Source organism: Anopheles arabiensis, chromosome 3, assembly GCF_016920715.1.
Source record: "Anopheles arabiensis isolate DONGOLA chromosome 3, AaraD3, whole genome shotgun sequence".
Taxonomy (NCBI): Eukaryota; Metazoa; Arthropoda; class Insecta; order Diptera; family Culicidae; genus Anopheles; species Anopheles arabiensis.
This window is the reverse complement of record NC_053518.1, coordinates 71,028,492-71,044,619: the sequence shown is the minus strand read 5'-3', so window position 1 is coordinate 71,044,619 and position 16,128 is coordinate 71,028,492. Positions and strand designations below refer to the sequence as shown.

The 16,128-nt window shown below is 43.3% G+C and overlaps 1 protein-coding gene across 9 annotated transcripts in view; it reads right to left on the bottom strand.

The window, feature by feature from the left end:
* Positions 1–5,945: 5,945 nt before the first annotated feature.
* Positions 5,946–16,128, bottom strand: part of LOC120899795 — a 41,651-nt gene continuing 31,468 nt past the window's right edge. For 7 of the 9 annotated variants that reach the window (XM_040306012.1, XM_040306019.1, XM_040306017.1 and 4 more), the window contains one exon: positions 11,989–14,448. In XM_040306012.1, coding sequence (XP_040161946.1) covers positions 13,126–14,448 — 1,323 coding nt within the window. In that variant the 3' untranslated portion in view covers positions 11,989–13,125. Of the gene's footprint in view, positions 10,210–11,213; positions 11,297–11,988; positions 14,449–16,128 lie in introns of those variants that run through there. The other 2 variants (XM_040306021.1, XM_040306020.1) reach the window with 2 other exon arrangements.

Here is a 16,128-nt window from a genome sequence, read left to right as displayed (position 1 = left end):
TCTTTATGGGGGGGGGGATATTTATAGCGAGAGGAATGTGAATTGTTTGAAACTTGTTAAGCCTGCACTGTAAGCGTAGTTTAAATAAGCAAAAAAATGGAACAAAAACACTATTACTTTTCCGTGCACTTTCTGCTAAGAAAAACCTGTAGCAAAGCAAATCGTGCTAAACGCCTAAAGGTAGGCAATTAGAAATGCAAAAGGTTATTTTTAATTTCTACAATGCCTTCGGGAGGGAGGCGTTGGAAACCGAGCTATGGACAGCGAATAATTGACCTTACACACTGTGTACAACTGTCTTATTTGATCTCCTTTTTCTGCTGAAAATTAAAACAAACGCTTTATCTCTGCTTCATCCAACTCAGCGTAATGCAACGTTCCTGATCTGCGAACGAAATGATCACGCGCTTATGTTGTGTTCTGGTGTTAACACTACCTTGCGAGGTAGATTAACACGTTCATCCCTCGTGTTTGTAACAACCAAATTAATCACTGCTGCACTTCACACACAAGAGCAAGATTATATCGTTTGCTCGTAGGAAAAAAGGCCTCGTAATACTTCCTGGTGGTAAGCCATCGGTGAAAGCTGTTCCACTGGTTCAGCCCCGTGCCATGCGATGGTTTATTCATAAAAATCGATGACCCATACACCCCGATCATCACAACAAGGCCCGAATCGCCCGAAAGCTCCATCAATGGGAAATACGTGCCGGAATTGGAATGATTTTCTGCTTAATTATTAATCAAACAACCTTCGGAGCCCTTCTTCGAGTGGCTTTCACGAAAACAAAACCGAAAAAATGTCGGCCATCCTGTCAAGTTCCTGTGAAAGCTGTGTTACATTAAACCATCAGGAGGGAGGAGGGAGGGAGATTTTCATACAGTCGCTCTTTGATGTGCAATCTTCAACGGTTGAACTTCAACGGTGTTAAAAATAGCGCTTTTCGTTCATTCGATGATGGGTTTAAAATAAATTTGTGGATGGAATTTTACGTGTAAACCCATCACTTGCAAGACTGTTAAAAAAGATATATACTTCATTACTGCACAGTCGCAAAAAGTGCTTTGTAGACGACCTTTCGAGCGACCACAAATGAGTGGAGCGAGCAACAGAAACGAAATGCACATATTTTATTCTGCGTCTAGCGAGCGAAAGATTCCCGCTTTTTGAAATTGCATACAGACACGCACGTGCCGGAACTCCCGGTGTCCCCGTTTTTTTTTTTTGCCTGCCCTCCCCGTGGCCGTCACCAGGAAAAGGGAGCAACACAACAACAGCACGACCCACCAAGCAGACGAGTCAGGAGTCCTGGATGCATAAATTATGGCTGCAGAGGCTCCGAGGAAAGCTTCACTTTTGCTCGACAAGCACGACAAAAACGACAGCAACGGTGCCACCGCCGGTGGGAGAAGATCAACCTAGCGCGAGCTTTATAACGACCACGAGTGGACGAGCTAGAGTATGGTAGTAATCTAGCCCTGGCTTGTGCCTGTGCGAGAAGTCAAACACAACCATTAAACGCACCCTTAAAGGCGAGGCGCTGCTCCGTTCGAGGAAGCAGGCTGGAATTAATTTGTGCAGCCAGTTCACTCACACTCCGCCCCGGTCTCGGCGACTCATCAAAGGGATCGTACACCAAGGGCAAGCATCCAAGCAACCGCCTGTCGAAGTGGGAGTGAACATCGATAAATTCCTTTCGACCGTTAATCGGTGATTTAAGTAAATAGTATATCACATCCCCGAGCACCACACCACTTAATGGAGCGATTGCATTCCATTAAATGGCTAAAATGGGTGGTTTTTTTCGTGCTGATGGTAACGGGTTCGACGGGTTGACTATCGACTATCGACGAGATCAATAGCTGGCTGAGTAGCGAGAATGTGTGCGTGTGTTTCGATTAATGTAAATCGAATGCAGGCTACGATGTGATAATGATTTTACTGCGATACAGTTAAAATCATAGAAGAAAGGGGAAGGACGAATTTCTCATTTGCAGAGCTTAACCTTTGTGAGCTTTTCCATCTCAATGGTTTTATCTTTGCTTTATTGATAGAATATATTGAGCCTTTTTGTCGGATAAATGTGTAAATTAGAACACCGAAAGCTTTCCACCAAAACGATGATATACTAACTTCCCGTTCTTCCCTAGTCAGCGAGTACACAACACACAAATTGTACCCAGAACCGAGAACCATTAATTTCAGGCACGCGTCCAACAACTAGCCCACAACAGCTATAAAACATGAAGCCAAATCCATCCATACATCGCAGGAAAAGCACAAGAAAGACGCAACGGAGAGGAAAAAACTATAAAAGTTTTTCAATTAGACACCATGATTAATAAACCACCAACCAAAAGGTAGGAAAGAAAGAACGAAAATGGACAAGCTTGGTGGCCGACAAACAAACGAGCCTATACACGAGCTCGTAAGACCTGCGGGAAGGCCAACAAGTGGATTAGAGCGCCAAAAAATGGTTTTAAAACCACGGGCGGATGGATTTGTTTGCGTTGCGTTTCGCAAATCAATAGGAAAGAAACCTTTAAAGCTTGTAATTTAATTTGGTAGGTCAGCTCAACCGTAGTGTACGATTTTTTGGGTTGTTTCTCGCACACCTTTAATCAGTTCGCAAACTCATATTTATAGCCTCAACAAAAAAAAAGATACAACATACTATTTTTCATCCAATGGGAAATGCAACCGACACTGACCATTATTCTTCCAACACATCCAACAGCCTAAATCCACAGCAACCAAATAGTATGAAAATGAGCTTCATAAAGATGAGCATACACTTGGGCGGCTTAGTAATTTGGAAGTATAAACTTCGGACGGTAACGAATGGGCGTGAATTATGGTTTGATTAATTTCTTGTGTTTTTTTTGCATTTCTGAACGCTTAACAAACAAAAAACCAAATACATTCCACCTGTGCTCCTGTCCTACAAGTTTCAAATTAAATAAAAAGCTTACCCTCGCAACACCATTGGGTCGTTGGCTTCTTTGGCGTCTTTGGTTCGTTGGCGTGTTTTGTAACTTCAAATTTTGAAACGTTACACAAGGACATTTAGAGGTCTACTTCCCGAATTGCTATGTCACAACAACATGTGCAAAACACACACACATACGTATACAGCTGGAAGCTTTCGATTAGGTAAACCACTTACCAAGAGACACCTTCGCTGAATTTTTGACCTCCGAAGGGTGAGGATGTAATGTAATAGTGTTTCCAATGTTGGAGTAAATTTTTCCTACACTACGACCCTCCAGGGAGTGTAAAGGAAAAGGGATAGTGAAAGTTTACGATGCTTTGCATTGGAGAAGTCACACACATTTAAACTGTAAGCTCGCTAGTAAACAAGTCAACCGTCGCAAACGACATCCAATAGATTTAACTTCAAATTTAATCAATAAAATAAATTCCAAGACTGGGTAGGACATATCCAACCAGCCTAAAGGGTACCACATTCGCTTCCAGCCGTATGGAAAGAAGGAATCGGTGACCTGTTTGTGGAGGCATAAGAAAACTCGCCTACAGCAACCATTCTACTCTGTGGCCCACAAATTTGTACACACATTGTACAATCACACACACACAACAGAACGAACCATCCTAGGGCCGCTCGGAAATCGAAAATCGGTTCGTTGCTCCATCCACTCTTTTCTATACAGCTCTCCAAACGCTGCTTGACAAACGATTGCAGCGGCTGAAATTGATCACTGACTGACAGCCGTCAGTTTAGCTTGATGCGAAAGGCTTATTGCTAAACGAGTTCTGTGCTTATGTGTCTGTGTGGGGGTTCGGCAAATTTGTTGCAATACGTTAAACCATCACTCGGGAAGCTCCAAGGGTGAGTGTGAGCAAATTTGTTTAAACCACACTCACTTAACGCTTTTGGCAGCTTTATAGTCGATTAATAAACTACGAGGAGTTCTTTTAACGAACTTGATGTATTTATTAAAGGGTTTAGGTAATCAAACGACGCCAAATTACGTTCTTTGATCGCTGGGGAGATTTGTTTATTTCCCATTCCATTGGATTACATTTTATCGTGCCTTTTAATAGTGTAATTATTCGTCTTTAATTTTCTGCAAAAGCTTCTCATACATGTCTCAACTGTGAGGATTTACAGTCTGAAACTACATCTGGAAAACAAAACCACTTATGTTTTCCTTATATTAAAAGGCCGTCGAATGGTTTAACAGTAGAGGCGCTGGCTCTTGCAAAGCAACACGAAGTTCGATTCCCATTCAAACTCTCGAACTTTTCACTTCATTGTAGTGCAAAATGTGACCAACCAATTTCGTGGAAAAAAGAAATCCAAGTAACTCCTGTGTTTATTAAAAAAAAGATCCCGCGTTGCAGCATTAGCCTGGTTTACGTAGACAGCAGACATTTTTAAAAAGATTACAAAATATGTCCTCAAAATCCAATAATCATAAAATGAGAGATGATTGATTGACGGAAAAGGAACGCGGCTATTCTCATATTTTTAGAAACTAGAAGAAGCATTCCACAAAACAAAATAGAGAGGCACTTTAGAGAGAAGATCTAAGCCATTTTGGACATCCACCTCTAAAGAACATCATACCCAAAACTAATGAAACAAACTTACCAAAACCGAGCCCTAGTGGGGACATGTTCACTCCCCTTTTTATATCACATAAATAAGCAACAAAGCTCACTTGATGCTTAATCCCAGTTGTAAGAAAAAAAGAACAAAAAGAGACACCAAAACCACACACCTAAAAAGGGGGCAGTAGCAGTAGCAGTTACGTGTGATGTTCCAACCTGTTAAGCCGATCAAAGCCTGTGGGTACAGTGCAACGGCGCAATGAAAAGGTTACCAACCGTCCAAAGATGGAGAGGATTTAAGTTTGTGTGATACCCTTTTTTGTTATTGTCCGAAGGTCAAGTGTTAGTTAATCTGCTAAACAGGAAGCATCGCTACTTAATTCTAACCACATCATTGCTCATTCTTTCGCTTCATCCTGTCAACGTAGCCCACGCACACAAACGCAGGACATGCACGGAACATTACACACACGGGAGTGTTGAAAGCGTAGTTATCTGGTCTGGACTTACCTTGTTTCCAACCCCAGGGATTCCAGCGTGCTTCACACAAATTCAATTCAGTCACACTAAGCAAAAACCGCAAACAACGACCGACCATTCTTCTCCATAACGACGGTACATCTGTCTTGGTGAGTTAAACACTCCGGCGGCCGGTTGGATCCGTTTTTATTCACCTCCATCAAAGGATGGACCTGCGGGCTGACCGTACCGACACCAAAACAAAACACACCAGCACAGCACATTTTTGGAGACAATTTTATTTCAACCAACACACACAAACAGGCCGTTTCTTTTGTCAACGCGACAGTTCGCTCTCCACAGCCTACCCAGGACGCCACGTGGAATGAAAATATGTTGCCAATGATTGTTTTGCTGTATTGTTCTACCACAACAACGTGCGCAAGCATAAAATGTTGACCGGACATGGGGGGGGATGATAAAGCAATGATGACCGTTCGCATGTGAACGGATTAGATGAGATACGATTTCACGCGCTTCCCATTGTTATTTGTTTGCTTTTATTTTTAACCTTTTCTTTTTTTTTGCCATCGTGCGATCCAGATCCCGTTGGTGTCAGCACAAAGCTGATGTCCTGGTGGTGACATCCTCCCGGCTGACAATCTCGTTAATGCGCTCGATTCAATTGAGCCAACCGGTGACGGTCGAGTTTCGTGAAAGGTTTTCCTGGTAGTACGTGACGTGAAACTGTTCAAGTAATAAAAAGAGAGCTAACTTACGCATAGATACAAAAAAAAACCCGCAAACAATGAGCAACACTTAAGGCTGTACTTCTGATGAGGTTAACATCACTCAAAGCGCATCACTGTCATCAATCAACACACACACACAAACAAAAAGCCACACACCATTTCATTTTCCATACATTTTTTTCAGTCTTAGATTAATAAACTGGGTTCGATATACGGTTGTTGTTTATTACTTTTTTGTGACGATTCGTAAAGGGTTTTTAAAATTTATTTTGTGTATTTTTCTTCTCCATCTGTCTCCGCCGTTTCATCGCTCCGCTCTTTTAGTACTGCTTCTTCCGTAATTATCCTGTAGATGTTTGTTTTTTCTTCCCTCCACTTTCTTCAACCACCTCAACGCTCGACGATGATTGCTTCCTTTCGACATTTACAACAGCTTCATCACCAGCGCTTGTGATAAAGCGTTGGTTTGCTTTTATTTTTCTGTGTGTGTCTGTGTCTCTGTGCATTGTGAACGCGATTGCAAAAGATTTAAAGTAATTATGAATATTTATCGCATTTAAACACACATAAACACTTTTGTTTTGCCACGATTTTTCATTCAGTTTGTGCTACGTGTTAGTACATTGAACACATCGTCTCTCGTTCGGATTTGTCGCGCTCGACATACGCGATCGCGGAGTAAAAGTAAACCTAAGCGTGAATTTCTGAACACAGCATGACGACAGTGTAAACGTGTAAGGAAAGATTGATCTTTTTTTCTTTTTGTAGAGTTGTGCGTTTTCGGTCCACTTTTGGGCTCAACTTCGATCGCTATAGGCGTAAGCGCATTACCCCCGCCGTGCGTGGTTTGTATAGACGTTGTGATGGATCTGATTGCCATAAATAGTGTAAACAATTGATACAAAATATGCATTACTTGAATGGCCGCATAAAACATTCCAATTGCTTAAGAACCAGAGATCTAACTATTCTTTCAATTGTGAGGACACGCTGCACGCTCTGTTATGCACGAACCTTCGAAATAATTTCCATTTCTCGCTAGCTCACCACCAAAAAAACAGAAGCCAGAAAATAGCTTCTTGTTTCTATAACAAATGCTCTATCTTGATTCGTGTCCAAAGAGTTCAATATTGCATCACATTTATCAAACTGATCGATTGTTTCGTGTGCTTCCCCCTTACCAAAGAGTTCGTTTTGTGTTTTTGTTTGTTTTGGTATCGTTTGTCGCTTACAATATCATAAGAAGACTGGTTAAAGTAATACGCAAATAGGTTGCACAGCAGCGAACGCGAATCGTGGTCCTTCTAAAATACGTAACATTTTGCAGTTTTGGCCGAAAATGTACTACCAACATACTGTTTAAGATTTTACAAACATATAAACGCTTTACGGCTGTACCTGTTAATAAATATAGTAGTAATATGCTTCCTGAAAAATGTGTCTTTTATCTGTGCTTGTTTTTTTAACCTCAAAAATTTGTTCGCTCTGTTTGGATACATTTATTTGTTTAGAATTTATCAAAATTACTTTAAAAGGCGGTAAGGTAAATTCAAGGTTTTAATAGTTTGGTAATAAGCATATTGCCAATAAGTAAAAAACATAATTTTGTAATACATTTCATTTGAATTTATCCCAGACACAAACCCCAATCCAGATTCAAGCGTTTCGATATCTGTTTGCTGTTTTATTCTGATAGATGGCGCTGGTGCTGCTTTTCTTCAGGGTTGAGTGTGATGTTAGTGCCTAGCACCACCGGAAAAAACATTGGATTGCAAATCTTTTCTACTCTCAGTCAGCTTATGGCTACACAAAATTTCCTTTTTCATTGTTCAGTTGTCCTGCTCAAGATATCGATGTTTAAAATAAAAAAAGTAGCAAAAGTAGACATGTAGAGAGCCTTTTTTTCCTTCGCTTAGTTAGATCTTTGGGCGTAAATGTTTGTGCAATTAGCTCCTAATCCATTTTAGACCTTCCAGCAATTGCGGAAAACATAGTCATAGCTGTATAAAAATTCAATCAAAATCAATTGACAGCAAACAGCTATATAAGCAATGGTAATTTAATGCTTTCCGTAACCGTTTCACCCTAGCGCATGTAGATATTCGTAGCTTGGATTTGTCGTCGTTACAAATATCAAAGAGGAGACACTGGTTTTAGTCACGCGATGCCATTGAGCAATGTATCTTCATCACGCCGTCACGATTATTTCATATATGCGATCTCCGCGTTTGGATAAGTCAATGAGAAAAGTTTGTTTGTTTGTTTTGTTTTTCTTAAGTATAAAACACCGAACGCACCGACACGTGTTCACGACCTGCTGCTGCTACTTCTGCTGGCTTGTGTTCGTTCGTATGCTTTGCTGTTACTTCCGCCACAGCTTCTCTTTCGTCTAGGAATGTACCATGCATAGTTTTACTGTTTTGTTATCAAATAAATAATATACTTTTTCGACGCACCGTTTTCTTAAGTTTAAAACGAACAAATATACGTGTACCTTAGCGGTAGAGAATTAATCCTAGCATTCGTCATGTAAACGATTGTGACGCTTTGCGCGGCTGCGTTGTACCGATATGCCGGTCAGCAGAAATACAGGGAACTAACGAGTTTAAATGATAGCCGATGCAGGAAAAAGCATTGCACCCAATGGGCTACAGCAAAACGCATTAAATTGGCTTTCCACTGTGCTGGTTTTCTAGTGGATACGAATTTACTCCTACCAATAGACGTGCGGGTACGAGAAAAATGCATCCACCTCATCTCTCACTGTTTGCTTTTGCCTTTTCCTGCAATACGACAGACGAAAGCGTCAATCCTTCAAAAAAAAACACTCCGTCTCCGAGTTCCGATTTTGATCTTCTGATCCTCTACTCTACAATAATACTTTTGCCACGATACATGCGCGGGATAGACGTCCCCCTTTGAACCGTGTTCTCTGCTACTACGGTGCTTTCGGTCAGTAAATTTGCAAACAGTCTGCAGTTTTTTAAACGATTTTGTCACACGCATTACTTCTTCGTTATTTGGCATGTTTGGCTTTTCGAGGCTTCGAGAGGAGGGGCGGCGATGAGAAATGAACATAATTTCGTTTGTCATAAGATTCTTCTCCAACAAGCCGCGTGAAGATGCTGCGCGGCTACCGAAAGTCTCAACCCGATGTCACACCCATATTCGATGTTGCTAATTCTATCGCATCGGATTCTTAGTACAATTCTTAACTAAAACGTAGCCTAGCTCTCAGCGTCGCTCGTATAGCCCCCTTTTCAAACCCTAAATTAGTATTACGCAATAGAAAATTTACATAGTCTTGGCTAACTAAAGCAACATTCACGTAAACGATGGATGATCTTTTCCCTTTTTTGCTGTAGGCTCGTTCGATTGCTTTCGAATGTCGTTCCCCGTTGCTTACACGCTTTGAAAACAAAATCGAATACTCTTCATTAAATAGCAACGTGTAACTTCAAACGGCGTAAAAATGGCCTGCTTAGAATCATATTCGTGGCGGTTTAAAGTGATGCAGTAACGAGCTCATGGTGGTGCTTGCCGGTGCCGTTGTCGTTGCCGGTGTCCCTGCATTGCCACTGCTCGCCGAATGATGATGATGATGATGAAGGTGGTGGTGATGATGATGATGATGGTGTAGTTGTTGAGCATGAAGCTGACCAGCAGCAGCAGTAGCGCCCGACTGACTTTGGTCCACCATTGGCCAGTCATCGTCACTGTCCGGCAGCTGCCTATCGTTCACACACACCGACACGATGCTGCGCCGACCGACCGGGAGGACGCCATCTACGCCCGCATCCGCGCCACCATCGCCCGGCACATTGTTCTGCTTGGTGAGCAGCTTCTTTTCGTCCAGCGACTTCGACGCGTACTCGTGCCAGACGACACCGCCACCGCGGGGACCGACCTGACCACCCGCCTGATGGTTCAGGCTGCACCCGGTGACGGAACAGTTCATGCCGGCCGCACCGCCCGATACCGAGCTCGAGGTGGTCATCGTACCGGCGGTCGTCGTGGACGTCTGTTCGAACGAAACTGCGCGCTGCTTTCGGGCCCGCCCGGACCCGCTCACAAGCGGACCGCCAGCCGCCGTCATCGAGCCCGTTGAACCGCCAGTGCCACTGCCGGCATTACTGTTGCCCGTCTGGACCACCGTCAGGCTGTGGTTGTTGATGATGGTGTCGCCCGTGCCGTGCTGGTTGTTGTTGTTGGTGGTGGTGGATGGGTTCGCATTAGCCGCCCCCTTGCCGGCACCGTTCGCCTTGTTGCGGAAGCTGTTTGAGCGCGAGGAACCGTTCTCCTTGTTGCGCCGGGACGAAGACCGATGCAGATGGCCGTGCCGGGAGCCGCCCCGACGGCTGGATCGCTTGGCCGACGACTGATGGACCGACTCGGCCGATGCACTCAAACCGACGTTTCCCACTGCGTGTGTTAAGAAGGGGCGCGCGCGGGTGTGGATCGATTCAGAGAGAGAGAGAATGAAATAATGGTTTGGCACAGCAAGTAAAGTAAACGGGCGCCAAGATAAAAACAAAAATCACACGCAAAATGCACACATTGGATGCAACACAAGGATACGGCAAACCCCGGCGGGATATGGGGGCCGTCATATTTTGGGGGAATTTTGGAATTTTGAGCGACATAGCACACAGGGTAGAAGCGGAACAGGCCGGAGAGAAAGATAGAAAAAAGAGAAAAGTTATGTTTTAGAATGATATTTGTACACAAGCCAAGGTACAGAGGCTGGCGTGAGAGACGCTGCGCCAAAGAACCAAGTAGCAGGACTCTCACGCAGCTTTTACACATAAACAAAAAAAAACATTGTTCAAACCACTTTCTGAATTGTCTTGTGGGGATGAAATCAATTTACTATCGATGAGTAGATGTTTGTAATGACATAATGTTATACAATGAGAGAAGAAAACACGCAAGTGAATTATGATGAAATGATTGATTGTAAAATACCAAAAAAAAAATCCAAACACTCATCAAAAAATCAAATAAACAAAATTAGCAAAACATTCCTTAATTGGCTAATACAAACTATCAGTTCACAAAAAAGTACACAAGTTAATTTAAAACATGTTTCAATTAAAAACAACAACGAAAAAGCTGAACATAGTACATAAAATAAAGAACCGGAGAATATGAACAAAACAATTAGAACCATTTCTAGGCAAAAAGAGAAATAAAAACAAAACTCAACAATAACAAAGAAAAACTAAAATGTGCCCTTACAAACAATGATCAATCGAAAAATAAAGGCACCAATATACAAAAAATAATGATTTAGTATTTCCAATTTCCCAAACCACTCCTATTATTGCACACATTATCGTATCACACACACACAGAGACAACACAAAACACCCAAACAAACAAACAAATCACAGAACAGTGGTCGCCATTCGGAACTATCTTAGTACTTGTATTATTATCCGCACGAGACAGTACGGTGCGACGATGTGAAGCACAATAATGACGAGCAGCAGCATCGCGATACTTAAAACTGATGTAAGTTCAACACATAATCGACCAAACAGTCAACGTCAGAAGAATGAGTAGAAGAAGAAGAAGAAGTGGATGCAATCAAATCAATTCGAAGAAAACGAAACCATTGTAAGAGTAAGAAAAGAAGAGAAAGGAAAAAAAGAGAAAGAGAAAACACACGCCCGTTAATAGCCATTCCTTTTTGAGGGGGGCCGATCCACCCCCACCCCAAAAAAAGGTGGAAGTGGCGAGGCCCCCTTTTTTGTTTGTCCAAAACGTCCGTCAAACATAATGCAAGTTTGGGTCCTTTTGGTTAATTTTTGTGTAGAATAGGTCTTTTTGCTTTTGCTTCGAAGCGAATGCTCCAGAGACTTTTGTGAGAGAAAAGCATTAGTAAAAACCGAAAACATTGGAGGACATATTTGCTATTTACACACGCATGAGTATTAATGTGGGGAAGCAGGTTTGGATAGTAGTGTTTTGGTACTTATAGAAACAACCGCGTGGTGTATTAGATTTTGGTTTGTTTGTCATTATGTTTGAGGATATTTAGACGCTATTATTGCTGCGGGGGAGGGTGGGAGGGACGTGTGTTTGCGATAAGTATATATTAAAAACGTTAAACAAAAGCAAAGGGGAAGAATCAAGTATCGATCGCACTCAAACGACGTACACAAAATAGAACGAAAAAACAAAACACAGTAAACAAAATTATATTATAAATAAAAGTAGGAACTTCCTTTCGTTTATTGTCCACCGCGTATTACTGTCTTCGTGAGCCGGTCTCTGTCTGCTTATCCTGTTTGTTCCTCTCCTACCTCCCTACCATCTTCTACGTCATGTGTAAAAACTGAACCATTGCTCCAGGTCAGTAATAATTGATGATACAAAATTATTTTAAAAAACATTATTTTGTGCTTCAAACTATATACAAAGCAGCATAATGAAACACTGTGCGTAATGAGCAAAATAAAAAAAGTTGATAATGAAAGCAGCAAACGGCCCTAGTGGGGATGCCCTAACGCGCCCTTGGAATGTGCGGTAGTAATCACAAAGTCTTATAAAAACGGCGGCTAAAACGGGTGTTTTCCATGATTCGGTCTTTTCAAAGACAGTGGTAACTCCCAGACATAGCACACTTTTTTGAGAGAGCGAAAAAAAATGATTGCATCCAATACAGGAAGAGCATTTTGAGAAGGATAGCAAAAAAAACGGTGCTTCTATAACAAACCAAAAATACTCTCCTATTTCGTTCGTCTCACTTTCTCGCCTATTTGTCATGTTGTGCTCATATATACTTTCGTGGTGATGATGATCGTGTTTAGAGAAATCAATTTAATCGTAATTTTAATGACTTTGCGTACACTAAAACCAATAAATAATGAACTTTTGTCGGCAGGCATTGCTTGCTGGCCCTGTGCTGTCTTGTACAATGAGTAGTGAAATCATACGTTTGGTTAAAACCAAATATCACCTCCAAAAACTATCCTTTGTTTTGCCTGCCCTATCACGCACGCGCGCACTATCGTTCGTCTTAAGTGACTATGTTAAAAAATTAATAAAACATTCCCTACAATAAAAAAATAAAACAATACCACACACACACACACACATTCACACGACCGCACATGGGGAATGGTAGATACAGATTTCTGTAACGTGCGATTAGCATAAAAACACACAGAAATAAAGCAACCCAAAACACTCGCCGCCATCAACCATTCACATCCACACACTGCTGGGGACGCGTGGTGGTGTGAAAAAGTCATTGTTGCGCCTTCGCTTCCTCTCCTGTCCACTCTCGCTCCATGTAGCAACACACACACACCTCGATGGTGGTGGTAGCGTTTAGAACAAAAAGTCCAGCACGGAAAACACGATCATCGACAGATTGCTTTGGCGCGAAAGCGTTGTAGTGCTTCCGTTTCCGATCGAGATCGAGTGGCTGACGTTACTGGAACGCCGGCTCGTGTGGTGGTGGTGGTGGTGGTGTTGTGCTTTGCGGCCACCGTGAAGCGTACTACTGTTGTCGTGCTGCCTAGTTGCGGTCAACGAACGTCGGGAGGATGTCGGGATGGGAGGAGCAGAGTTGCTGCTGCTGTTACTGAGCGAAGTAGAGGCGGTAGTAACAGCGGTATTAGGATTAGTCATGGCATGCTGGTGGGAAGAGGAGGTGGAGGGTTGCTGGGTGGTTGGTGTTGGTGTGGGTCGATTCTTCTTTTGCTCCCCCGCGGCAGGAGCCGACTCGGGCCGACGACGTCCCGCCAGGCCGGAACTGCCCGCCCGATCGCCGACGGATTTGGCCGCCCCATCGGCAGACGACGCTACGATCCGATCGTACGAGTTGTTCCGGCGCAACAGTGCGCGCCGCCGCCGACGACGACGATTTTCCGCACGCATGTCAAAGTGGTGACTCTGGGAGATGGCAAAGTCACCCTCATCGCCATCCAGCTCGTCATGCGGCACGATCGTAAGATCGTCGTCGTCGTCCTCGTCGTCGAAGTTGTTATCCTCATCCGAGTATGGTTCAATCTTTTCGATGTCTCGGTATCTGTGATCGCACGTCGGCTGCCTGCGCTGGGGCGGCAGTTGCTCCTGCACGGGGGAGAGGGTCGTAGAATCGGCCCGCGAGGACGGGCAAGGATGGTGACGCTCATTTGGCAAGCAGACTGGACCGGTGTTACTAGTAGCGTTACGCGATGTTGAGGTGTGCTCGTTATTGCTAGCGATGCGAGGGAGGCGAGGCGAATGAGCAGCAGCTGACTTTTGCACGTCCACAGCCGTTGTGATGTGGTGCTGGTGATGATGGTGATGATGATGAGCAGCATGTTCGTGCGTGTTACGATGAGAAGGATGATGCTGATTATGGTGTTGATGGTGATGGTGATGATGGTGGGACTGTTTATCGTGGTAGTGGTGTTGGTGGTTCGCTTGGTCTTGGTGGTTAACAACATCGACATCGTACAAATGCTCTATACTATCATAGGTACCGATTATTCCGTGCGCATGATGGTGGCCGTGCCCGATCGCTCCCGGGATCGGCGTCGAGGTGACGATCTGCGGATGTATCAGCGAGCCGGGTCCGTCGTGGCACAGCTCCAGCGAGCTGCCCCGCGCCCCGAGGAACCATTCCGAGCGGGTTCGCATCCTTGCCGCCTGCCGCTCGTGCACCTATAGCATCGAGCGCATCGAAATCGCAACAGGGGTACAGGGTGGTAGGGTGAGAGATTAAATCAGTGTTTAGAAATCGTTTGTTCACATCACATAAAGAGCCCGCAGTATCGGTGGGGATGATCGGAGGGAGATCAGACCAGGAGGACGCAGACGATCAGGAAAAGGGAGAGAGAGAGAGAGAGAGCGAGAAAGAGAGAAGAAAAAATGGGACAAAGATTATATTAATTCTTATTACTTCACGAGTACACTACACCACATTATAAAATGTGGTTATTTGGTTGCATTTTTTTTAAATTCAACTCAACTGTACGCTTACGTGATCAGTAGAGTGCAGAGTGTGTACTAAACGATCTATATTGTAACCAGCCACATGCCGAGCTCTACTCTACTGCGAAGGCACTAAAAAACGGGTGTTTTTTAATTGTTTGCTAGACAGTGTCTGTGTCTGTCAGTATGGGGGGTAGGCGGATTAGTTAAACTATACAAAACCAGGGAAGGGAAAACAAAACCAGAAGAAAGGAAAAAAAACAAAATCAGCGACAAGAGCGACAAGAAAAGGTTACGTTTGTTATCACGAACAGATGAAACTTATAGCATAATTAATTGAATGAGCAGAACAACGGATTACAGATGTTTACAATTGCTTTCGATAGCGAATGGGACACAATTGTGAACTGCCAGATGAGAAGACACAAATGATCGACGTTCTTCGAATAAAACACAAACCCACCGCTTTTTTTCGGTTTTGTTTTTGAAACACTGTCCAAAATGAAAAGCATACTGTTTAATGATGGCAAAATTAAGTGAGCAATATCCCTAGTATTCTGGAAATAACATCTTTCTATTCAAATTTCACATAAACGTTCTGTTTGTTTTCGTTTCAATATTTGTCCAATCAATCACTCTTCACAAGAGCATCGTTATTGCCAAAATATCATATCGAACTTCTTTAGTTTTCAAAACGATACAGTATAGTGGTGGGGAGCTCGGAATCCGACCTACCCGATCACGATTCCGTGTTCGGAATCAATTCCAGAGCCGATTCAGAACCTGGAATCGATTCCGATTTCGATTCCTATTACAGACTTGACTCCAGAGTTGACTACTGAGTCAATTCCGGAGCCGATTCCGGAGTTGACTCCGGAGTCGATTCCGGAGCTGATTCCGAAGTCGACACAGGATTCGGAATACGGAATCGATTCCGAAATTGGCTCAAAAATCGGCTACGGATTCGGAATTTGCTCTGGAAACGGCATCAGATTTGACACCAGAATTGGTATTCGTTCCGGAATGAGAATCAGTGGACCCCAACGCCTATTCTTATGGAGATGCCGAAACTGACTCTGATTTCGAAGCCGATTCCAATTCCAGAGCCGATTTTGGAGTCGATTCCGGAGCCGATTCTGATTCCGGACCTACTATGCAGAATCGATTCCAAACTTTTTTGAAGCTATCCAGAATTGTTTCCGACGAAAACTTCATTCTTCCCATCACTAATACACTGATCGTAACAAAACCGTTTATGAAGTTGTCATTACGTGTTACAAATACCAATACAAATAGGCCACCAGGACGACGACGCGACACTAAAACAAAAAGTGCAGTATGGTTGTTTTGTTTTTTTGGTTTGCGGTTTTGTTAGTATTACAGAATACAGATTTGGTGTTACATTGTGTG